General features: G+C 43.3%; 2 protein-coding genes across 4 annotated transcripts in view; both read right to left on the bottom strand.

The window, feature by feature from the left end:
* Positions 1–359: 359 nt before the first annotated feature.
* On the bottom strand, positions 360–17,745 carry BZW1 (basic leucine zipper and W2 domains 1). Of its 3 annotated transcripts, none has more exons than XM_077829662.1 (12): positions 17,524–17,745; positions 16,016–16,089; positions 12,061–12,237; positions 6,811–6,905; positions 6,391–6,456; positions 5,896–6,031; positions 5,390–5,499; positions 4,794–4,964; positions 3,946–4,092; positions 2,677–2,815; positions 1,331–1,453; positions 360–438 (listed from the first exon to the last, which is right to left on the bottom strand). In XM_077829662.1, exons 2-12 carry the CDS (start codon positions 16,077–16,079, stop codon positions 407–409), a joined length of 1,260 nt encoding a protein of 419 aa, XP_077685788.1. In that variant the 5' UTR covers positions 16,080–16,089; positions 17,524–17,745; the 3' UTR covers positions 360–406. The 3 variants fall into 3 exon arrangements, with proteins under 3 accessions (XP_077685788.1, XP_077685787.1, XP_077685786.1); XM_077829661.1 differs by lacking the exon at positions 17,524–17,745 and adding an exon at positions 17,263–17,393; XM_077829660.1 differs by lacking the exon at positions 17,524–17,745 and adding an exon at positions 17,267–17,385.
* Positions 17,746–21,016: 3,271 nt separating this feature from the next.
* The window catches only part of LOC144271958 (aldehyde oxidase 2-like), a 106,133-nt gene continuing 102,354 nt past the window's right edge, over positions 21,017–24,795 (bottom strand). Inside the window, exon 35 of the mRNA XM_077829641.1 lies at positions 21,017–21,070. Within this exon, the coding sequence (XP_077685767.1) occupies positions 21,017–21,070 (54 nt within the window). The remainder of the gene's footprint in view (positions 21,071–24,795) is intronic.

Below are 24,795 nucleotides of genomic sequence, written 5' to 3'. Positions count from 1 at the left end.
TGTATAGTTTAATTTGCAAACAATTTCCATAACAAATCTCATTTACCAAATTATGACTACTTGTAAATGTTTATATAGAAAACCCAAGATAAAATGATTTGTGGTTGTGGAAGGCCTTAGTTACATTATTACAGTAGAAAATACAGGAGGTAGAAACATAACTGAAAGGACTAATGCAATGTTAGAGTCAAATCTATAGCTCCTGTAAGCTACTTAAAACATGGTTTTAAAAACTAAAACCAGTATCTTCAATAACTATAGAAAACAGTTAAAATAAATTTGCTATGAGAGCCCTTGTATCATGCTTGATACAGGGAGGTAGGATGTAAGAACCAAAAAAGGACACACAAGACATGACATTTATCTACAGCTCCTGTTTGCTTTACTGAGGACACAGTTTCACAAGTCAGTCACCCTCTTCAGTTTCTGACTCAGACTCTGAAAAGAAAGAAATTAATTATTAGGAGATTGAACATTGTTTAACTCATGTTGCATAATCCACATTTCTTTCAAAACAAACCTAATAGGATACTGCCAGCTCAGCCTAAAACACTATTTTGCATTTCAAAAGGGTATGTGATACTACAGTAAGTGTCAATGCTTCTGGGAGTCATACATAAAAATGACTGTCTAAAGATTAGACACAAATCAGCAAGATTCTGGTAAAATTAATTGCAGTGCAAGGTGGTTTTGAACATAGCATTAAAGTGACCTGACATTCATCTAGAGGAGCCCACAATTAACTCACTAGATAAGTCTTCAGCCTAGTCAGTAAACAGTGGCTGCCTTAGTAGGCTAATGAGACTAGGCCATTTAATTTATGCCATCTGAACTTTTAAATGGCAGAGTTTCAAAACAGCCACCATGTTGTGGAAGTTTTACATAGGTTCAGGGTCAGATTCTGTTGCTTACATCCAATCCAAGTTGGAATGCAAACAGGAAGAACAAAGCTTAGTAAGAGACTCCCTCTGTCTACACTGCTTGGTTAAGAGCCTATCATTAAGGAACTTCTATCCCACAGGTTGTGTCTACACTAGCACTTTTGTCAGGTGTGTGGTGAGAAAAAACCCTCCCTGACCCAGTTTCACCAACAAAAGCACTTGTGTGAACAGCATTATGTCCACAGGAGATGCTCTCCTCACAATAGAGCCATAATTATGCTGGCAGGAGGCAGAAAGTGGCTACACAGGGAGACTTTACCTTGGTGCAGACAAGAGGAGACTGGGGCTAGCTAGACCAGGGATTTTAGTGTTCCTTTAAAAAGCCCACTACAAAACCCATTCTGGTGGTTTAACTAAATGATTACTGTGAAACGTTAGCTTGAAGTTACCTTCTTCAGCATTCTTGAGCCATTCCACAAACTTTTTCATTTGTTCCAGAAAAACACTCTTTCCTTTTGCAAGATGTGCATCTTTATACCATTTCAAGATGGGTTCCTCACTCAGAACTTCAGCTGTTTTAAGACATACCAAGGCAGGGTTACTGTGGAAGTAGTCTGTGCCAACATACTGCTTTGAGGGCTAGCTTACTAGGTTCTCCCAGCCACACCCCTGCTTGGCAGCCATGGCACATGATCACCCTTCACCCCCACCCCCATATACTCATTCCCTTAAGGCTTCCCATTCCACACACTACTAGGAACAAGACTATTTAAACTGAGTACCCATTTGTAGAGTTTGACATGCAGGTCTATGGCATATACCAAAGTCACCATTTGTTAACAATAAAGGTGACAGGACAATTTTTCTTCTGAAAGAGATGCAGTAGGAGGGGAGTGAAGTCTGTATTTGACAGTCATGTGACTAGTCAGTTTCTCTTGTATGTCATGCTAACAACTTGAGGCTATATTAGAGACAAGTTTCAAGATTTGTATTTAGTGAAAATTGCATTTAAGTTCTACTCTCAGAGGAGACCGCTTTAAAGTCAGGAAATAGTTAAGTTCCCACAGAAGAAACTGACACCATATCCTACTTCTGTTTAATATCTACTCCCAGAAAGTAGACAGTTTGTAGTCCATATGTGCTCCTTAAGAAAGGCCTGTAACAGCCCTGTCCCTGGAGTGCCATCATGCAGCCATATGGCAGAGATGAAGTAGAAAACCATTTTGTCTCCATGCAGAGTGAGCAAACTTACGGAAAGAGACAGGTGGTGAAGCTTTAAGCAGTACAGAAACCAGAGGAGGTTCTGTCTGGCTAATCTGTACAGCTCTTGCCAGAAAACTGGCTCATGTTTCTTTTCCCCATACGCCAATATATATTTTTGCTATTAATAGATGGAAAACTTTAAAACGCAAGTTCTCTGTGTAGAAGCTAGACTGATCTGATAGGGCAAGAATGCACCAGGGCTACTAGACTCCAGCCAAAGATTAGCAGTAGACATTAAAACTATCTCTAATGAGTTAGCATGGAGGCCCTTGCTCATCACTGCGGTTTAGCAATTTACCTCAAATGGCTAAGGATGGCACTGCAGTTTAGCAATTTACCTCAAATGGCTAAGGATGGTGGTTTGTACAGATGGGCATGCAAGCACCAGAATTTCAGCTATCAATTAACTGACCGCAGAGAATCTTGACAATTTCATTTGCCACAGGTCAGAAATTAGCTTTTCAGAGCTCTGACTTAAGAGCTGGAAGTCTTTGCAAACAGTTACATTCTGCAGCCTTAAAGCTTTAGTTACCTTTATAAAAGAGCACCACTATTTTCTGGAAGGCTTTCATGAAGTGAATGTTGTCATAACAGTACTCCTGAATCTTCAGTAAGAGTGTCAGTTCAGATTGACCTTGGGTAGTAAAGGCAGCAAGCAGAGGGCTGTATTGCTGTAAAGAATACAAGAGATTAGATATATATTTCCAGCCCTGTGTAAATCACTATTTCAGAGGGCACAGACATTGTGAAAATACCTCCAAACTGATTTAAACTAGGTTCCCCCCACCCCCTTAGAGAAAAGGGTCTTTAATGCAAAAAATATTAATGAAAAATTAAAAAAGGTTACCTTAGTCAATGTAAAGGAGAATGAGTTTTACAAGTAACATTACTTAATTTTAAGGATTCATTCCATCCTTGATACTGTCTAGGTTTAACTGTAAAATTAATTCCCTGCAAACACAGAAATTTGCTATTTTTGCCATTTATACAGTTTTGAATTTTCTGAAAAAAGTTGCAATTTACACAAGAAACTTGCTGGTTTATGCATAAAAATTTATCTGATTAAGTAAGGTTCAATCCATCTACTGGCTTGGCAGAATTCAATTTTTTTAAATATAATTTCAACAGGTAATACTGATTTTTAAGCTGTTTGTCAATATAAAATCAGTAGTGGGTAAGTATGGGGGATCAGAATTACTTATTAAAGCTTTAATTTTTGAATTTGTCAAACCATTAAGGCACAAGTTATCAACATCACATCAAAACATACAAAGTAAATCTTAAATCAGACTAAGACCTCAAACTTCCTCTGTAAGTGTAGATTACTACTGATGGAAACATTTCAGTTTGAGGTGAAATGGACTTTTATCAAGATTTACAGGATGACAGTAACCCTTCCGAGTCCAACAATCAAGTGCTGCATATTTAAGAATGGTGTCTGAAATCCACACTAGTGTTTTAATACAAACTAGTTACCTGTGGGAACAATCTTTTCCTCCATTGAGTAGCATCTCATTTGTATTACTAGAGCATCTGGAGTCAAGCAAGATTGAGTCCATTTTGCTACGTGATGTATAGAGTTAGGCTTTGTCTACTACAGAAAGTAGAACTACTTTAACTACACCAATAGTACAATCTCCCCCCTTCATGTGGATGCAGTTCTACTTGGAAGAGGGTGCATTATACTCACACTTGTGTCCACTCCAGGACTTTTATGGTATAATTAGGTTAGGGAGAAAAATGGGATAAGACCATAATTGTCTTTATAGTAAGTTTAGTTATTCAGAGCTACAGCAAATACCTTCAGGTGCTTGATGGCTTGTTCTGCTACCAACTCCTCTTTTTTGTTCCATTCCACAGTGCTCATTACACTAGACCAGACTATGCCTATCACAGTCTGTTCTGAGATGTTATTTTTCTTCATCTCCTCCTTGACATACAAGATTATCTGCAAAGTCAGTGAGTTAATGTTAGTCTGAAAGCTACTGATTAAACAGCTTCCTTTGTGGCTTATAATCAGAATATTTAGATTTCACTTTCACAGTCCCTTTCAAAGGTCTGAATTGCCTTAGACAAGCAGTTCAGTCATAGGTCAAGAAGCAGGGATAAGTTTTACATTTTACAATGCAAATACCAGGTACTGCACCATTAGTTTAGAAGATTAAATGCAAGTCACCAGTAAATGTTTGAGACCAAGAAGATCAGTTTTTTGAGCTGGTGGGAAGAGTGAGGACACTAACACCAAGACTTTCTACTTCAACTTAGCAGCTTAATGCTTAAGTAGTGACACCTAGAGTCATCTTCATCTAACGAATACTCCTTCTGCCACCACTCCAAGTTCAGAGTACCCATGAGTTCTGTCCTCTAAAGAGGACAGATAGGTGGGTAAGACATACAGATGCATTACAGGTTTAGTCTTCCAACAGCTGCCAAGTTTCTCACTCAGGTACTAGATACAGCCCAGTAAACAGTTCTGTAAATTGACTCCTTTCCCTTCACTCTATTAATAAGAATCTCGGTTCTAAGATTCCAGGAAGCGAAGATCCAAGTAATGGTGCGTTATTCTTTGTGGAATAAACTACACAAAAAATGTCAAGAAACTTGAGAAGTTCACTTTTTTGTATCTGGTTTAAATATATGTATACTTACATCCTTAAACGGATCTCCACGTGACATCTGCTCTTGAAGTTCTTTCTGCAGCTCTTTACGAGCTCCTATGGTTTGTTGGTTCCGAACATATTCTGAAAGTTCTTTTAGTCCTGCATCAGTGAAATACTTTGTAAAGTGTTCAAGGCTTTGTTTGTTGGCTGGAAAGAGTTCCTAAAAATGTATATATAAAAATAAACTCCAACATTTACATTGACTCCCATGCATAGGAAATTATTAGTGCCTGCATTTCATATTGGGACACATTTAAGTCCTAGGGTTGCCAAGTTTGCTTTAGAGAGACAAAGTGGGTGAGGTAATATCTTTTAATTAGACCAACTTCTGCTGGTGAGAGACAAGCTTTCAACCTTACACAAAGGTCTTCAGGTGACCTGAAGAGCTCTGTGTAAGCTTCTCTCTCACCTACAAAAGGTCTGTCCAGTAAACGGTTACCTCATCCACCTAGTCTCTAATATCCTGGGACCAACACAACTACAACACTGCATACCAGTTTTAGTAATTCAGATAGGCCAAGTGGACACGTATCTGCAAGAGTAAGGACAGATAACAGCGTTCAGGTCCTCCATTTGACTACTAACCATCAGTCTGTTGTCCATGTTGACTTTACGAAGGCTAGCAGCCACTGCGTTAATATCTTTCTCATTGATCCATGATTTGAACAGCTTTACTGCAAAAGCTGCAGAAACACCTGCACAACAGGAGTTAGAAAGTTACTGTTAATAGTTCAGTATGAAAGGAAGAGGAACTTGCTTGCAATGTTAATGGTTCTCCCCATCCTGTGGGGTCTTCAATTCCATAATATAATCAGCTACCTGAACTGTGACAAACCTTCACACAGGTGTGTGTATGCTGGGGTGGAAGAGAGGTAGAAGACTGCCAATTAAATTTTGCTTCAAAACTAGTTAGGCCAACAGATTGTGTCACTGGAGAAGACTCACTGTAACGCAGCAGAGAGAGTGTGGCTGCCACAGTTCACATCTATGTCAAATTTTAGCTTTGGTTTAATCGGTCACACTAAGGCCTCTTGGTCCCTGCTCCCAGTACCCTTTACCACCCAAAGGAATTGTTTAGTACTAGTAGTTACCTTCTTTAACCAAATTCTCATTGTAGAGGCTGTTGAGAATTGATGCATTAAGTGTCCCATTGGCCAAGAGGATACCTGTCAACATGGCCAGTTTGTTCCGCTCAGACTCTGAAAAACCTTTTAGGAACAGCAGCAGCTGCAATAGAAAGCCTAATGGTAATCCTTCCAAAATGAAGCCACAAAGCTTAAATATCGCTGGTGTAGTCAGTGCCTCCCTGAACCAAAGGTTAAGATACAGAGGCTTGCTCCTGGCCATCATGATAGCTTATGATGGGCAGAAATACAAGATCACACCAGGAGTAGAATGTTACCCTGACAGAAATTTAATCCCACACTAAATTAGTTGTCATTTATATAATCAAATGCCACATTAAGATAAGGAAATTTATTCTAGTAAGTGAAGATTTAGTCACAGCACTCTTCCTTTTAGAGTGTGGGGTCATCTTGAAGCTTAGCCACAGGGTTTTTTGCCGTAATCTGAAGCCTGTTAAATACCTTTTTGACTTCATCTTCAAAGCCTTTTTCCAGGTATTTGTAACGCCTGATTAGCTTGTTAAAAACCTAGAAGACAGAATTAGTACATTACTTTTTGCCTTGTTTAGAGTCCAAATGGAATGAGTTTCAAACGGCTTTGTTGAACATTTGGTTAGATTAACAAGTCTGGAAGTCTGGCGTTTTTGTACCAATGATAGTTTGCCACCCTACAGAGTAACAGTTTTTTTATGCTGCATGTCTAAGGCCATTTTCTGAGAGGCTTCCAAAATCAAATAAAAAACCTAAACTTTTATCTAAACACCAAGACCAGTTTTTGGAGACAATTATTCCACAGCAATGCTAAACATGACAGCTAGTTATCAACCATTGTACATAAAGGTGAGATTCAGGCAAGTTCGAGTGTACACACTCAGGACTCACCTGAGCAAATGCTTGCATGGTTTCTAGATCTTCTTGTGCTGCAAATACACAGACATCTGTACGCATCAGGTCATCTGCCAGAGTACCACCTGGGGCTAGAAGAGGTTTTAGTGTTAATACTTTAAATATGAAATACCAGTTTTAATTTAATACTTTTTTTGATCACCAAGAATTACACTTTTGCTTATGTATGCAAAGAATCAGTAAAATGTGACCCTTAGAACTGCTGTAAGTTTAGTCTTGTACAATGCTGAATCTTATAGCTGTCCTTTACTGAAGATCAGTGGTGACTACACCACTGAACTAAATATAAGCCTGCAGACAATTTTACTTTGTCATCTGCTATTGTTGCATTGAAACTTAAGTCAAGATGTACCAAATAGACCGATAACTCATTTGATATTCTGCACAACAGAAGATCTTAAGACATTAAACGTACTTGGTATTATGAGAACCATAATACATTGATTAGTTTGTCCAAAAAACCCATGACCCAACAGATCATGAAAGTTTCCCTTCCAACTGCAGCTACAAGAGTAAATTTGTTTAATCCTAAATATAGCATCTAAAGTCACTTAGACATGATTGACAGTTATTTTTAATTTTTTTTTTTTTTAATTGAGTGACCCAGCCCTGGAAGCACAGCATAACTGTTGTAGAGTTGCATGTACACATGAAGTTTTGAATGGCTCAGAAATTAAAGCATCACAGTTTAGTGTTGGAAGGTTCTTTTAAAGCTTAACCTCAATAAAGTCAAAGGAGAAAGCAAAAAACAGACAACCATGGCTCCATCCCACAGCAAAATATCCACTTCTATGCATGAGTCGTTTGTAACATTTAAGATTGGATTTTCAAAAGCATTAGTACAACTGCTTCTAGATAGTCAATGGGAGTCTTCCTGCTGATTCCAGGGAGTCAGGCCAACTGAGAGCAATTTTGAGACATCCCACCCTAGATCTTCACACCAAATTTGTTAGAGACCAATCAAAAGTACACAAGGACAGGTCAAGTGGGGTGAAAGTCAGTTTTGATTTAGAACAGAGTCTTTGTAAGATGCAACATCAAGACTGGTCTGTTAATTCATTTATTATACAGCAGGACTTCTGGTTAAAGGCAACACAAAGTCCTGTTGCTTTAAGACGACAGAGGCCTGATCTACAGTAGAAATTTTGGGCATGGCTACACTGGAAACTTCAAAGCGCTGTTGCGGGAGTGCTCCCGCAGCAGTGCTTTGAAGTGTGAGTATGGTAATCCCATAATGCTCTCCCAGCACTCCTGGTAATCCACCTCCACAAGGGGATTAGCTCCAAGCAAGAGCCTGTTTACACAAGCACTTTAAAGCGCTCTGACTTGCTGCACTCGGTGGTGATTTTTCCACACCCCTGAGCCAGCAAGTTAGAGCACTATAAAATGTAAGTGTAGCCAAGCCCTCAGGTCATCACAGCAGCGTGTTAGGGATGTCATGTGTGACGTTTCAAGAATGAAAAAGCAAAGAAGCCATCACTGGAGTTCAGATATGGAAGGTGCTAATCAGGTATTAGATTATTGAATTCAATAGTCAAGTCAGTTGTTATAATACACAACATCCAAGAACTTAAAATGGGACCACTTCATGTGGGAAGAGAGCTCTTATTCTTTGGCAGAGCCAGCAGTGGAAATACAAGTTTTTCTAACGTTTGCGGATGCTACAAAGGAAACAGTAATTGATTTCTTTTAATAAAGAATTACAAGACGCTTTACAATACCCGTTTCATCATCCATATCTGAAGACTATGGATGGAGGTTTCCCAAAAGGTGGTAATCTGATAAGAGCAAGACTTCAGAAACACATCCTATTTGAATGGATAGGATACGCTTATCTTCCCTCCCAAGACCTCTACACCTCACTGTTAAAACGGCCAACCTCCCTACCAGGTTGAAGGCCTGAGTGGAAGTTATTCTGACACCTCCCTGCCCACTCAAACAAATCCTGCTACTTCTTCCTGCTCAGAGTTTTCAAAACTCATACATCTTTTCATATCCATCACTAAACTTCTCATTCAGGGCCTTCTCCTGTCTCAAATACTGCAACATCCTCCTCTCTGGAATCCATAGAGCACACACTACCCTCTTCCAACCTATACAAAATACAGGAGCAAGAGTCCTCTTCCTTGCCCTTCATTTTGATTATCTTACTCCACTTGGTTCCCCATCTATTACCACATCAAACTCAGGCATCATGCATTGTAATTAAAGTCCTATATAATCTTTTCCCTCCTAATTTATCCAAACTCATATCTCCTTCTGCCCTCTTCCCAGTTTTAAGAGTGGGAACCTTGACAAATGCCCATTTGTCAGCTTATCGTAACAAGCTTTTCCTTCCATATTGCCCTCTGTGCATGGTCTGGGGGCTTTGTAAATTAGCTCAAAGGCCTATTCTTCATATTAAAGTCTCTTGAAGATTCACTTCCACAAACATCAAATCCACTTGACAAGCAGTAAACATCTGTAGGTGTCTATCCATAGGTTATGGGCTCCTTGAGGCAAGGACAGTTCATTCTTATCTGGAGAGTGCTTAGCACATGGTGGATACTACTATAAGTAGTGCTTTCTACAGTGAAGTAATTTGTTGGATAAGTCAGGACCCTTTGGTTCTACTGACTCAGTCACTAATGTACTATGTGACCTTACGAAAGCCACTCAGCCTATTTGCTTTAATTTCCCTATATGCAACTTTACAACCCTCTCACTAGTGTTCTGTGGTTTCGTATTAGTACAGTGCTTTAGGCTCTTCACAAGTGTTCTAAAGAAATGCAAGTAAATTTTCAATACCATTGTTAGTGGCCATTTAAAGTTAATCGACCCTTTGAAAGCTTTATCACAATGAGTAAGCACATGCTGCATGATCCAAGTTCTACTTTTTGTAAAAAGTTACACTCACTGTTGAAGATGCACCTTTTTATTTATTACTTGAAACCACTTAAATAAGGTTATAACAGAAGACAAGCTTGCCAAATTATGCACAAACTTTAGAATGGAAGAACATTTAAGCTTTGAAGAGTTCAAGGTCAATCATTTAAGGCAGTGTCCCCTCACAGTAGGAAACATCCCTAACCCAACGGAATTAAAGATTGTTTATCTGCTGTTTTGTACATTCTTCTCAAATCCTGCTGTAAATATTTCCCAAACCCACTGCCATACATTGCTTCTACAGTAGCGAGAACAGGCGACCTAGATGCAGCATATCAGAAGTCTTGTTAAGTCACCTGAAGCGAGAAGCGCAGTTTACTGTTGAGGGAATAATAGCTGCTGCAGTATCCATAATTAAATGGAGATGATTTAGCAGATGAAACTTGATATTGCATTATGAAGAAGTGTTGCTGCTGGTCTGCCAGTACTGGATGCTGAGGTCCTGTTTGGAAGCCTATCAGAACAGTGACAGCTTAAAGCTGAAGCAAGAGCCCCAAGCTTTGGTGCTGTGGCAAGTAGTAAGCAATAAAGGCCAAGAGAGGAAGCAACAATGGAAAAAAATAATTGAAAATAGAAAGCCATCAGTTATGAGAGCTGTGACATTGCATTCCATATGTTTTATGGAAAAATGTTTATAAGTGAATATAACGTAACTGGAATATGCTTTATGCAAAACGTCTTTTGTAAGGGATCATTACAAAGCTTATGATCTACTGAGTATGTTCATCCTACTTGTATGAATGTATCATTCTTGTATCTGAAGCTAGAAATATGAAGTATTAGTCTGAAGTCCTATTGTAACTATGCAAAGTGTGGGCCATTAATGGTGGTTTAGAATCTTGATGGCTCCCATTAACCAGGGCAATTGGTTGTAAATGGCTGTTCACTTGTAAGCCTTCCTGTGTTCATGTAAGTCAGGCCAGAAAGAAAGAGGCTTGGGGTCTCACAGGACATGTGACCATGTCACCTGGTACTGGAATCCATCTTAAACCCATTTAGAAGGAGGGGTGGGGGACCCAGAAAGACAAAGGATTCACGCCTTGTGCCAAAGCCATAAAAAGCGGGTGGAACAGAACAAAGGGGGCTGCAGTCATGAGAAATCCCCTAGTTACCACCTGAGCTGGAACTAACAAGAACTGTACTGGGGAAAGGATTGGGTCCAGATTAAGGAGTCTAGTTTGTGAAAGTCACTTATTGGAATGTATCTGAGGGTGAGATTTACCAATTCAATTTCTTAAATGTATTTGGCTTAGACTTGCGTGTTTTGTTTTATTTTGCTTGGTAACTTACTTCGTTCTGTCTGCTATTACTTGAAACCACTTAAATCCTACTTTTTATACTTCATAAAATCACTTTTGTTTTATTAGTAAACCCAGAGTAAGTGAAGTTAACCTCTGGGGGAGCAAACAGCTGTGCATATCTTGCTATCAGTGTTAGAGGGTGGACAATTTGAGTTTACCATGTATAAGCTCTATACAGAGTAAAAACGGATTTGGGGTTTAGATCCCATTGAGAACTGGGTGTCTGGGTGCTGGAGATAGGGGACTTGCTGAGCAGTTTTTAGTTAAAGTCTGCTGCTTTGGGGGCACAGACCAGACCTGGGTCTGTGTTGCAGCAGGCCAGTGTGTCTGGCTGAACAAGGCAGGGTTTTGGAGTCCCAAGCTGGCAGTGGAAAATGGGCTCAGAGGTAACTTCAGCACATCAGGTGACAGTCCCAAGGGGGTCTCTGTGACCGAACCCATCACAAGAGCTCTTCCATCCCTGAGCAGGTAACCATCATAAGACGAGACACTATAATACAATTAGAAAAGGAGTACTTGTGGCACCTTAGAGACTAACCAATTTATTTGAGCATAAGCTTTCGTGAGCTACAGCTCACTTCATCGGATGCATCATGAAAGCTTATGCTCAAATAAATTGGTTAGTCTCTAAGGTGCCACAAGTACTCCTTTTCTTTTTGCGAATACAGACTAACACGGCTGTTACTCTGAAACCTATAATACAATTAGTGATTCTCATTGTGTTCAAGGATATAAGATTTAAAAAGTGAGCCATTTGTGCTGCAGTGCAAGCAGCCACCCCAATCCAATGTAGCAGAAATTAATGCTCTGTTACAGCATAATCTATGTACCACAAAAGTTTGAGGCAATCCAAATAAATAGCATCCATTTTTAAACTTGGGTGACAAAGCAGATCAATAACCTACATTTAAGCATATGTGCAAGTGTCATTTGAGTCCAAATGAGAGAATGATGTGTTCTATCAAAGCAGCCATATTTAAAAGTTTAGCTAGATACTTACCCAGCATTCCACCAGCCACCAGAATGTCAAAGAGTGTCTCTGCATAGCGGCGATAGTCAAGTTTTGCTCCAGAAGCATCAAGAAACTTTGCTACTGCTTCCAAGTCACTGCCAGTTTCAGTTAGACCTTGAATAATACAGTCCTGAAACTGAGTAGGGTCAAACCTCTCTTTTTCATCTGCAATAAAAGAGAAAGCATTGGTATTTGATAAACCTATTAGTTACAGGAGCTCAATCTCACTTTAATTTACAGAAAGTGACAGTATTATTTTTATCAGCATCTTCCAACTTCAGGAATTCATTCAGTAAGGAAACTGGCAACAGTTTCCAAAGTGTTTGAGTTTACCAGGGAAGCCAGAAATAGGCAGTGCTGACTGTTACTTTGCCATTAGTTTAATACAAATACATATGAGTTTAGCATTAGTCATTTGACCCGAATGTGTCAGTTATCAACTGCAATAGCTGCAGTAATAGCCACCATTGATCATCTTTTTGATCACTTCAATGAGAATATGCAACTATGTTTAGCCTTGAACAAATTAACTGTTCACTTAGAAGTTACAAGATTTTGACTCCGAATGTTTTCTCCACTTAAGGCCAAGAAGCACCAATACTTAAAACTACACATATTGCATTCTAATCCCTGCCTGTTTTCCCAGTCATTTCTTCCTGCTAAGTTTTGCAACAATATCAAGTTTTTCCCATTTTACTGTCTCTGCATCAAGAGAGTGAGAGCCAGATTATGCTAGGGCTGAAGATTTATCTTAAAAATATATCAAAAAAAAATCAAGAGTGATGGAGCAGTCACACTAAATTTAGTAAAAAGTCTCAGATTACCAAGACTATGGCTACACTTGAGACCTTGCAGTGGCACAGCTGTACTGATGCAGCTGTGCCGCTGTAAGCACTGGAGAGCTTTCTCCCAGCGACATAATTAAACTACCCCAATGAGCAGCAATAGCTATGTCGGCAGGACAAGCTTTCCTGCCAACAGTGCTGTGCACACCACCACTTATGCTGGCGAAATTTATGTCGCTTGTGGGGAGGGGTGTTCTCACACCACCAAATGACGTATGTTTTGCAGACATAAGTGGTAACATAGACACGGCCTTACCATAACAGCTCAGATTTTTGTTATTAATTACTATATAAAAATGCCACTGCAATCTCCTCGCCCCAAGGCGTTCAGAGGCCCAAGCCCCTCCTTGGCTAGCTTGAACTAAGACCCAGCAGCCACCACCTCCCAGGCTATGCCAGAGACAGCCAAGTAGGTGGCCCTGTGGCCAGGTACCTCCAATATGGGCAGCAGGTCATGGGGGAGCCCCTGCCTGAGTTCCTGCTGCGAAGGGAGGTCTCAGCACTTCTCCAAGCAACCTAACCTAGGCAAAGCTAGGCTGCAGTCCCCCTCCCTGCTGGTGATGCTAGGACTTCAAATCCAGACATCATCTAACACAAGTCTGGGCATTTCTCATTTAAATTAGAAGTGCAAGTCACTAATGAGGCTAACCAATATTTACCATTACTTAAACCAATATTAATGCTTTCTGAACTAGTCACTAACTAGTTAGGCCTACCACTCTCTTGTAATAGAAGCATCAAAAAGCGTTTGCATTTCAGCATTTTGCCTGTTATCAAGTTTCAGCTAAACCAGTTGAAAACTATTTGCACGGTGCTCAGATGAAAGGACTGAAATCTAGTTCTTAACCAGAAGAGATTCTGAATGCAACTGTCCTGCTCTGAGGTTTGCTTCAAAGCCATGGAAGAGTGTGAAAACAATGAATTGTGTCAGAACTTTGTGAGCAGACAGATTTAGGACAAAAACCTGAGTCTTAAATAGGAAATGCTAAAAAAAACTGATTCAGAATCACATTCCATTAGCCATGTTTCAGCCTCTCTCTCTTCTGGACAGAACCTGTAAATTTTGTATTTGGGATCAGTCATGCTTGCTATGGCCAGTCTTCACTTCCAAAATAGACTGCTCTTAACATAAGAGCTCACTTTTTTTGGTAGTGAAGAAAAAGCCTAAGCAACAGAAAGGGAAGGTTCTACAGCTTCCCTCAATCATTCTTTCAGGGCTGTCCTTGAAGGAGTTGTCATTTGTCAACTAGGTAGGAGATTCCTACTGAGACAGTGGTGGAAACCTTAAGTCGATCAAGTCCCCCCAAATGCTTCCTTCCATTGTTTTGCCAGCTGTTGAGTCATTTCACACCTGACTGACATAGCTATGCCAACTTAAGTATGTGTTCAGAAGATGAAACTATGACAACTGAACAGTGCTTCCATCAAGGTAGGAAACTTTGGGGAGGTGGTGTTCCCTGCACCCATGCTATGGGATTGTGCCAACACAGCTACACCAACATAGCTATGCAATTATAGTCTCCATAGTAAAGACATCCTGAGAAATGGGGGCAATCTTTTTTGAACAGCCATCTTTACAAGACTAACAGAGGTAGCAAAGTCACTGAAAGGGAATACAGACTTAGGGAATACAGACTTAGACTGAAGCGATATTTTGAAGACAATTAAATTCGAAATGTTTCATATGCAAAACCAAACTAAACCCTACTCTTCCACTTCAAAATCAGATATGCCATTGGATGAAACACTGAACCAGAGAAACAGATTTTCTGTACTTTGAGATAAGCATGAATCCTATCTTCAGTGTTTTACTTTGATGAACCTCTTATTATTGCAGACTATTTAATTCCTTATTTCCTTCTACTGGAGACAAATCAGGTAAATTCATACACCAAGCAAAGCTAATCATATGCTTTCATAGTCACTACAGTTAGAATGAGAAATTAGAGAACTGAAAAATGTGAGCTAGCCAGCCTTCTAGAGAAGGTAAGAACCCTCCCCACCTTCAAGAAATGTCTAGATTACAGCAAGCCAAGACCCTAATTTATAACAGCATCCATTTCCCTCTTAAAAAGAGAATGGCAGTTTTCTTCCAGCTACTTATTAGCTACACCACTCTCCAATTACCAATGACTCCACCATTCCACTCCAGCCTTTTACCTATATCTCCACTTTTATTGTTTCCTCAACAGCTAGAATATTTGTTCTCATTAACTAATCTAGTTACAGAAAGAGGAAGTAAAGTTGCCTTCACAGACTGAAATTAGACCCTAGAAGAGCCCATCAGCTCCCACCCACACCCCTTGAAGAAGCCCAAGTTTTCCCATAAATCTAATGACAGCAAACTTTCACACTGGTTGAAGGTGTTCTACATTAGTTATTGTTTGGAAAGGAGCATAATCAGAATTTAAGATGTTTTTTATGGTGCAAGGCACATTTAAAATGAATTAGCCTACACTGAAAGTATAATTATGGTAAAAAATGTATTTCATGTTTAAGTTTATAGATCTTTATTTACAGATACCTACCTAAACAAGGTCTTGAAAGGCTAGACCAGTGGTCCCCACACTTTTGAGAGTCACGCCCCCTACACTCTCCACCCACCCCCTCCCACTGGGAGCAGGGCCACTGCTGGGGGGTGGGAGGAGAAGAAGAGATGGGAAGTGGCCAGGGGACCGAGGGCATAGGAGGTGGGTCTGGGGCCACAGCCAGTGGCTGAGCCAAGAGCAGAGCTGCAGGCAGGCTGCAGTGGAGGCCAGCAGCTAGGCCTGTGGCCAGGTGCAACTCCACTCCCAGTCTCCCCCCTGGGCTGGGGGCTGGCATGGGGCCAAGAGCAGAGTTGCACCGGGGCTGGGTACAGGTGCTGGGGATGCAGGACCAGAGCAGAGCTAGGGGGCACTCCTTCCCCACCCCCTGTGGGGGCTGGCCCAAGATGTTCCTCCACAGCCCCTTAGGGATGCACCCCAGTTTGGGGACCTCTGGGCTAGACACAATGTACTAATAAGCTTGTGTGCATTCATTCTCTTGCACAGCACATGCTGATAGGTCTTCTGTACAGAGTCGACCATGACCAACACACAAAAATGGTTAATATTTACCTCTTTTTCTAGTTTTAAAACGCTGGCCTGATAGCGTTGGCTTCTGCTGCTTTTGATTATTCATAAAAGACACCCTGTGAAAAAAGAAAAGTTCTTCAAGATATCCTTAAGAGGCAGATGATTTAACTCTAAGCATGTGTATCAGCTACTGTACGCATCTGCTTGTGAAAGGAGTCCACACTTTAAAAAGAAATTATTGTTTGAGAAGGGCTGAAGGCTTAGAGTGCATTCCTCCCCTACTTTTCCACAACCACATGCTTGTCAGGGATATGAAAGGCAAATCCTGCACTGCCAGTTCTTGGGCCTGCCTGGTGGCTAAGAACATCTACAGTACTGAAGTAACCCGGAGACAGAGCACAGTACATTTTCACTAAAGCCATGCAATATTTACTAGCTGTTATGGCAAAGACAGGTTAGTCTAATTAAAAGACATAAAAGGATAACCTCAGGGTGAAAGTGAACTTTCTTGGCGTCTGAGGTGGTGACCTTGGGCAAATCACTCTCTCTGTACCTCAGTTTCCCTATTGGTAAGATATGGATAATCTCGATCTCCGTTGCAAAGCACAGTGACAGGCAAGGAAAAGCGCTATACAGAGGTGAGGCGTTATTAATGACACCCGGAGCTCAGATCAGGCAGCGCCGCGCGGGCCGGGCCGACACGAGACGAGACGATCCCGCACAGCAGGGTCACAGCCCGGCGGACCCAGACCCCTTCACCCATCGACGGGCGGGACAACACGCATCAGACCATGAGGCGTGCGGCGCGGGACTAACCTGCCGAGGCCCGTCCTCGCTCCCCGCCCCGGCTCCCCCGCGAAGCTGGCGGCCCAGCATCCCGTGGCCGCTCCCGGGGGAGGGCGGGCCTCCACGCCGCACCGCCCGAGCGGGGATTGGGGAGCTCCCAGCCCCCACCCGCCTCCCTCTCGGCCGCTCAGCACCCACCGGGCCTCCCTGGGCGGAGGCGGCCGCTGCAGGCGCTCTGGAGCCGGTAAAATCTAGGGGGAGGGAAGGGGGTGACGGGGGGTCTCCTCCAGCCGGGCCGCGCTCACCGCCGCTGCCTCCCCGTCACAGGCCGGGGCTTTGTTACCCGGCAGGGCCAGGCCGCCGCGGGAGGGGGGAACAGCCCGGCAGGGCCCGGCCTACCGCCGCCATGGCCCATCCCGTCCCAGTGCCCGGGGAGCCCCGCTGCGGCCCAGCCCCCACTCTTCCCAGCCCAGTGCCCGGGGGAGGCCCGGCCCGCGCCTCACCGACTTTAAGGCAAAGAGAAAACGTCCAGGAACCCCTCGCTGCAAGCTGCACAGGCGGAGACGACGGCAAGCGGCGGCTAAATCCTGCTGCGGGCGGAACCAACGCGGCGAAGGGGAGGGAGGAAAAGGAGGGGCCCGCCTCGCCTTGAAAGACTCGCTGGGAGAGACCATCCCACCCCGGAGGGGAGAACGAACCTACCTCACTCATTTCGTGACACGGCCCACCCCCCAGTACACAGCCCCTCCCCCACGTACACTTACAGTGAGGGGCGCCACGGAGTCCCAGCCACGCACAGCCCTGAGGTGACAGGCACCTTCCCTTCCGTCGCCGCGAATAGGCGGATCTAGCTCCCCTCTCCCAGTCAGTGAGCGCGTCCAGATCCCCTCCCTCCTGCTTTACCGTCAATGGCGGGCGACCGTCTCACCGCCCCTCTCTAGGCAAGTGGATCACTCCATTGAGAGGGGCGGGGGGCATCGCAGCTGCCCGGAAAGGGGCCGTTGACGGTTTGCGTTCCCGGGACGTCACTCATACTCTTTGAGTGGCGGGGGAGGGCGAGGCAGCGCCCCCTGCTGGGCACGCGGCGCGCAGCAGCCCAGGAGCTTGAGCCGCGTGCGCTGGAAGCGCTGCCATTTTAGCTGGGCCGAACCCTCCCCGTTCCCCTCCCCCCGCAAACCCGCCTACAGAGCGTCCAGCCTCCGGGATGGACCCTGCGAGCGCCAGCCTGGTGGAGATGGATGATACCGGTGACAAAAATCTGAATTCTCCCCCTGAAATTGTGAACCACTGCTAGAGAGAGAACGTGGCTGTCCTAATCCGTTCAGCCTTCATTAGGCTTCTAAAGAGCAAGTTCATTCCCACCCTTATTGCACTGGGCAATAAACACATTCGTTGTTTGACCACTGAGGTCTGATGTTGTCATAAATATAAAGGGAAGGGTAAACCCCTTTGAAATCCCTCCTGGCCAGGGGAAAGCTCCTCTCACCTGTAAAGGGTTAAGAAGCTAAAGGTAACCTCGCTGGCACCTGACCAAAATGACCAATGAGGAGACAATATACTTTCAAAAGCTGGGAGGAGGGAGAGAAACAAAGGGTCTGTGTCTGTCTGTATGCTGGTTTCTGCAGGGGATAGAGCAGGAATGGAGTCTTAGAACTTTTAGTAAGTAATCTAGCTAGGTATGTGTTAGATTATGATTTCTTTAAATGGCTGAGAAAAGAATTGTGCTGAATAGAATAACTATTTCTGTTGGTGTATCTTTTTTGTAACTTAAGGTTTTGCCTAGAGGGGTTCTCTATGTTTTTGAATCTAATTACCCTGTAAGATATCTACCATCCTGATTTTACAGGGGGGATTTCTTCATTTCTATTTACTTCTATTTTTATTAAAAGTCTTCTTGTAAGAAACTGAATGCTTTTTCATTGTTCTCAGATCCAAGGGTTTGGGTCTGTGGTCACCTATGCAAATTGGTGAGGCTTTTTATCCAACATTTCCCAGGAAAGGGGGGGTGCAAGTGTTGGGAGGATTGTTCATTGTTCTTAAGATCCAAGGGTCTGGGTCTGTAGTCACCTAGGCAAATTGGTGAGGCTTTTTACCAAACCTTGGCCAGGAAGTGGGGTGCAAGGTTTTGGGAAGTATTTTGGGGGGAAGGACGCGTCCAAACAGCTCTTCCCCAGTAACCAGTATTAGTTTGGTGGTGGTAGCGGCCAGTACAAGGACAACGGGTGGAATATTTTGTACCTTGGGGAAGTTTTGACCTAAGCTGGTAAAGATAAGCTTAGGAGGTTTTTCATGCAGGTCCCCACATCTGTACCCTAGAGTTCAGAGTGGGGGAGGAACCTTGACAGATGTGTATTCTGCCTCCAGATAAAGATGGCAAAATGAGACTTTTTATTTCTTTTGTTGCGATATAAACTATTCAGTTTGTGGATGCTCTCAATTTTCCCCAGGGTTTAAAAAGATACAGAGGTAGAAGGGATTTTTCCCCTCAAAAATGTAAAACATATTTTACATATGATGGCATTATGTATTTCTGAGGTACCAACACTATGCTTAGTGCTGTACAAAATAAAAAAAAGGACTCACAATATAAACAGGACAGGCGTGGTATAGACAGACTGCCCTATGAAGCCCAGAGGGGTGAATAACTAGGGTGTATTTGATATTTTATCATGGTTACAGTATTAATAATAATAAATAATAGCATTTGTTTGGTTGCAGATAAGCTCTCAGGAACACATTTGCCTTCTGCTGTTCCTCCTTATGGTTCCTGTCACAGTTTCAGGGTAACTGCACCTGTATTCGCATTCTGTGGTCCCAACTGTCATCTCTCTTTGGCAGAGAACGACATCTCACTCCCTCCTGACCAGGGATTCTTAAGGCTGCACAGATCCCTGCCTACAATTTGGTATTCCCAGCAAAACAGACTATTGAAAAGGCTAGTGTCTGCAGTTTGTTTTCTCTCCAGTGTGTTGCCTGCAGTTTTAAGGTACCACACAGTCCTTTCTAAGCAAGCACATTTATTCTTAACATGGAAGCATTACAGAGATAACATTTTAAAAACAATCAAAGAACCTACCCACATAGCTAGAAAGCTTACCAGAGGTAATCCCCAACTCCAAGCTCAGGCTCGGGTAGGTGTCAGTCCTTCAAAACTCACAACTAGACTTTCCTTGTGGTTACAAGTTCATAACATAATTCAGAACCAGAACACAGGTTAGGTAGTTCAGCTGTTTATTTATACAGCTATGGCAGAGATGGGCAAACTACAGCCTGCGGGCCACATCCGGCCCACGGGACTGTCCTGCCTGGCCCCTGAGCTCCCGGCTGGGGAGGCTACCCCTGGCCCCTCCCTTACTGTTCCCCCTCCCCCACAATCATGCCGCCACGCGGGCAGTGCTCTGATGGGCAGTGGGGCTGTGTGCTCCTGCCAGGCAGAGCAGCAGCATGTCTAGCTCTGGCCAGGTGGCACGGCTGTCAGACATGCTGCTCTGAGTGGCATGGAAAGGGGGCCTGGGCCAGAGGGTTGGATAAGGGGCAGGGAGTCCCAGGGGACAGTCAAGGGAGAGGGAGCAGGGGGTGGAGTTTCAGGAGGGGGCGGTCAGGGGGCGGTTGGATAGGGCAGAGGTTCTCAGGGGAGGGTTCCGGGGGGTGATTAGGGGCAGGGGTCCTGGGAGGGGGAAGTCAGGGGACAAGGAGCTGGGGGGGTTGGATGAGTGGGGGGTTCTGAGGGGGGGAAGTGGGAGGGGTTGGATAGGGGGCAGGGGCCAGGCTGTTTGGTGAGGCACAGCCTTCCCTACCTGGCCCTCCATACAGTTTTGCACCCCGATGTGGCCCTTGGGCCAAAAGGTTTGCCCACCCCAGTGCTACAGCAATAGACTCAATTAATAATAATGACAACAAATGGGTGTAAGTGGGTCATAAAGTGGATGATGCAAGTGACAAAGAAGCATAGCTTGCGATTTGGGAGTAAATTCTGCTTTCTCTTACTCCAGTGTGCAATTACCTTGAAGACCATGGGGTTACTCCAGATTTACAATGATGTAACAGAGAACAGAATTTGGTCCTCAAGTTTCTCCAAAATTAAAGATCTCCTTTCTGTCAATACAGAGGAGCTGCAATTAATAATATCTTGGTCCACAAATGTGTGTGTGACAGTGGGTTTTAAATCAAATATTTTATTTCTACATTTGGAATGCTTTAATTCCAACAGTGATGGAAACAGTCACATAATTATTTCATACTTTGGAAAACACAGTATTAGGCAATGTCGATCGCCCAAGGTTTATAGGTTCCAGGCTTATCTTTGGCAATCTAAAAGGGAAGAAAAAAGAAAAAATCATAGTTTTGTTAAGTTTGACATTATTAAACAAGAGAGAATTCACTGTAATTCAAAATCTGTGGGCCGAAAATGTTTTCTTTTTATCCATGTAAATGTCACTGCTCATGCTAATCCATACTTTCACACCTTGATTATAATGGATTGTAAAATCAGCCATGACCTTAAGTAGCTTTTTGAAGATTTATAACCATAGTTAATGAAAATCAAGCTCCAGTAACACAGCAGCTCAGGCCGCTCAGGGATGAGCCTATAGGCCAGAAAGGGCCCAAGTTAGATAGAAAAATTGGCAATAGTGTTTCCACTACATCATGTAATGGAGCGGGAGGGGTGTGTAGAGATTGGTTATCTGTGGAACTGTGGCTATATTAAACCACAGAGGTCATGACATCTGCAGGGAAATCGCACAGATCTAAGGAAATTTTTAGAGTGATGGGGCGGGCATCAGTGCAGAATCTTAGACCTTCTATGGTTTAGTCTGATGGCTGCCTTGGGAACTGTTCTGTCTTGGTTTCCCTTTTTATGCTTAGCCCCAACCTCCCCTGTGGAAAGTCTGAAGGTGTGGAGTGAGAGTTAATGTTGACCAGCAATAATTTTCTGGGGGAAAACCCTGCAGGGTCCCAACATGACGGGGCCACAAAAATCAGCTCTCCCGCATCAACACCATTTCCCGCCCCACTCCCCCAACTCTCCCATGCTTCCCCTTCAAGCCACATAAGGTGAACCAAGCAGAATTTTCATGCAGGGGTTTAGATGGGTATGGGAGGAAATAAATTATACTGTGTTGCCTTAAGCCCTTGCCTCTGACTTAAAAAGGAGTGGGATTCCTACTGCTTTATCCCCATCAGAAGGAAATCTCACAGGACACAGACTTGGTGTCACTGGCCAAAACAAGGTGAATTGCATGTGGTAAAGGGATTGCTCTTGAACGCTAGACACGACTGAAATTCCTGCACAAACAGCAAGGGAGAAGGTCTAGTTTGTTAACCATCAGTGACCAGTCTTTTCCTTTGTGACTCAATCCCTCCCCACTGCAATGGCTGTGCTGGTGCCATTTTAATTTTTTGCAGATCTTTTCTGAAAGTAAAGTTGAGGCTCAGGAAGTAGGGGTGGGCATTAGCAAATAGGAATTAAATTAATCAGGCTAATACTGTCTCCTGGGCAGACTGCCAGCCTTGAAGGACACTGCTAAACACCCTATTAACACCAGGGAACTGAGACTTCTGTAAACAGGCTGAGAAAGGACTGGAGATGTGTGGCAGGAGGGTGGGTGAGAAGCCCTCCTAAAAAAGAACTAGGGACCCATCCTGGTCTTTGGTTCCACTGCCATGAAGTTTATAAGATCAGGGTATATAGATATATAATTGCATTCACATTTTTGCAGGGAGCATATTTGCAAGTAAAAAAAAATTAACAAAAATTTGCCTGTAAAAATAGCCTTCTCCTTAGTGACATTTATTTTCCAAGTCAATAGATTTTTCTCACACTGCCTAGTTATGACTGTATGCAGCAACTGTATCTAAAAAACCTCCCAAGACCGCCCATCCCTAGTTGTCACCTACTACCCGAAAATGGAATCCATACAAGGTATCATCAAACAATTACAATCCATACTCAATGGGGACCACATCCTCAAATAAATCTTTCTTGAACCCCTTCTTCTGGCCTTCAAACAAAGATGATACCCCGTCATTCTGCACCTCGGAAGTAAACAGGCAATGGATTTACTTTCATGAAAACTGCATCACAACTAGCCTTGGTGGAGGACAGCGTACAAGGCTTTGAGTGAGATAAACTTCATTGGACAGGAGATTAACCTAATAGTTAAGTTTAGGCTCTAGAAAGCATGTTATGATTTTGCTTTATATGTAATCTTTTGTTTCCATTATCCTTACACAGTATCTCTTGAATCTTTGGTAATATCCTTGTTTGCCTACCAATACAGCTAAATGCTGTGATATGAAGCTAGGCGCTGATCCTGAGCTGAGTCCTTCAAGCTGGTGGGTACACTGTTCCTCTGTGGCCAGCAGCCCGGTTGTTTCTGTGGGTGTTCAATGGAGAAGGGGCTAGACGCTACAAGGAAACACTTCAAAGAGGCTTGGGGATTTGGGTACACCTATTGTTAACCTGCAAAGCAAAGGCTGTCATAGCCCAGAGGAGAGCGGTTGGGTGACTAACAGGCTGGTGCTGTCAGGGAGCTGAGTTGACACCCAGCTATGCACAAGTAAGTCTCCCCTACGGTGGAGGCACAGGGTAACAGGGTGACTCACAGTCCTGTGTATCCCAAGAATTGTCACAGCCTCTAGGCATCATTGTAGTATAGGTAATAATAATAAACTAAGTAATTCATAAATTCCAAGACCAGAAGGGACCACTGTGATCATCTAGTCTGACCTCCTGTATAAGACAGGCCATAGAGCTTCTGCAAAATAATTCCTAGAGCATCTTTTGGAAAAACATTCAATCTTGATTTAAAAATATGCAGTGATGGAGAATCTACCATGATCCTTGGTAAACTGTTCCAATGGTTAATTGCTCGCACTGTTAAAAATGTATACTGTATTTCCAGTCTGAATTTGTCTAGCTTCATCTACTAGCCATTGCATCATGTTATACTTTTCTCTGCTAGACTGAAAAGCCCAGTATCAAAAATTTGTTCCCCATGTAGGCACTGACTGTCTGTAATCAAGTCACCCCTAACCATCTCTTTGTCAAACTAAGTAGATTGAGCTCCTTGAATCTATCCTTATAAGTCATGTTTTCTTATCTTTTAATCATTCTTGTGGCTCTTCTCTGAACCCTCTCCAATTTATCAACATCTTGAATTGTGGGCACAAGAACTGGACACAGTATTCCAGCCATGGTCACATCAGTGCCAAATAGAGAGGTATAATAACCTCTTTGCCCCTTCTTGACATTCCCCAATTTATCCATTCAAGAATTGCATTAGCCCTTTTGGTCAGAGGGTTGCACTGGGAGCTGATGTTCATCTGATTATCTACTATGTCTCCCAAATATTTCTCAGTCACTGCTTTCTAGGATAGAATCCCCCATCCTGTAAGTATGGCCCACATTTAACATTGTGCAGGGAAATAAGCAGAGGTGGAGATGGAATTCATTCCCCCAACTTGCAGGCAGGCAAAGGGGTTGCAAGGATGCCCCTCCAAGACTGTTATTTTCAGATGCTGCCCCTCTATGCCCCTGGATCAAACAGTCTCGGCCACTGGATTCACTGTGTCTGCCTGCCCACAGCAGCCTCTTCATACTGACATTTTTGGCCAGCCTCCTGCTCCCAGCTGGGAGCTTCAGTGGCACAGAGGGCTCTGGGCTGTGTCTCCATGCCTATTGTAGTTCACCCTGAGTGAAGAGGGCATGGCTGCTTGTTTCATCGTGCTACATGCTCTTGTGTAGGTCCCTATCCCCCTCTTTTCCACTGGAAGCACAGTAGTGTAACTGGTGTATACTTTTCCAAGTGTCTGGAGAGTTGGAAGCAAAAACAGTCAGCTTGTGTTATCATCCACAGAATGGCCAAGCCGAATTTCTGCATGGCCCTGTGCTCAGCAGCTGGGCTGGCAGTGTGTTCCCAGTGTTTCACAACGCCCCTCACTCTGTGGCTCACCAGTGTACTCATCATTATTTCCTTTTTCTAACACCAAGATTGGGTAGGACAGAGGTTGTGAGCAGCTTCCATCTGCGTCTG

Source organism: Eretmochelys imbricata, chromosome 11 (genome assembly GCF_965152235.1).
Source record: "Eretmochelys imbricata isolate rEreImb1 chromosome 11, rEreImb1.hap1, whole genome shotgun sequence".
NCBI lineage: Eukaryota > Metazoa > Chordata > Testudines > Cheloniidae > Eretmochelys > Eretmochelys imbricata.
The sequence above is the reverse complement of the archived record's forward strand: the minus strand, read 5'-3'. Positions and strand labels throughout refer to the sequence as shown.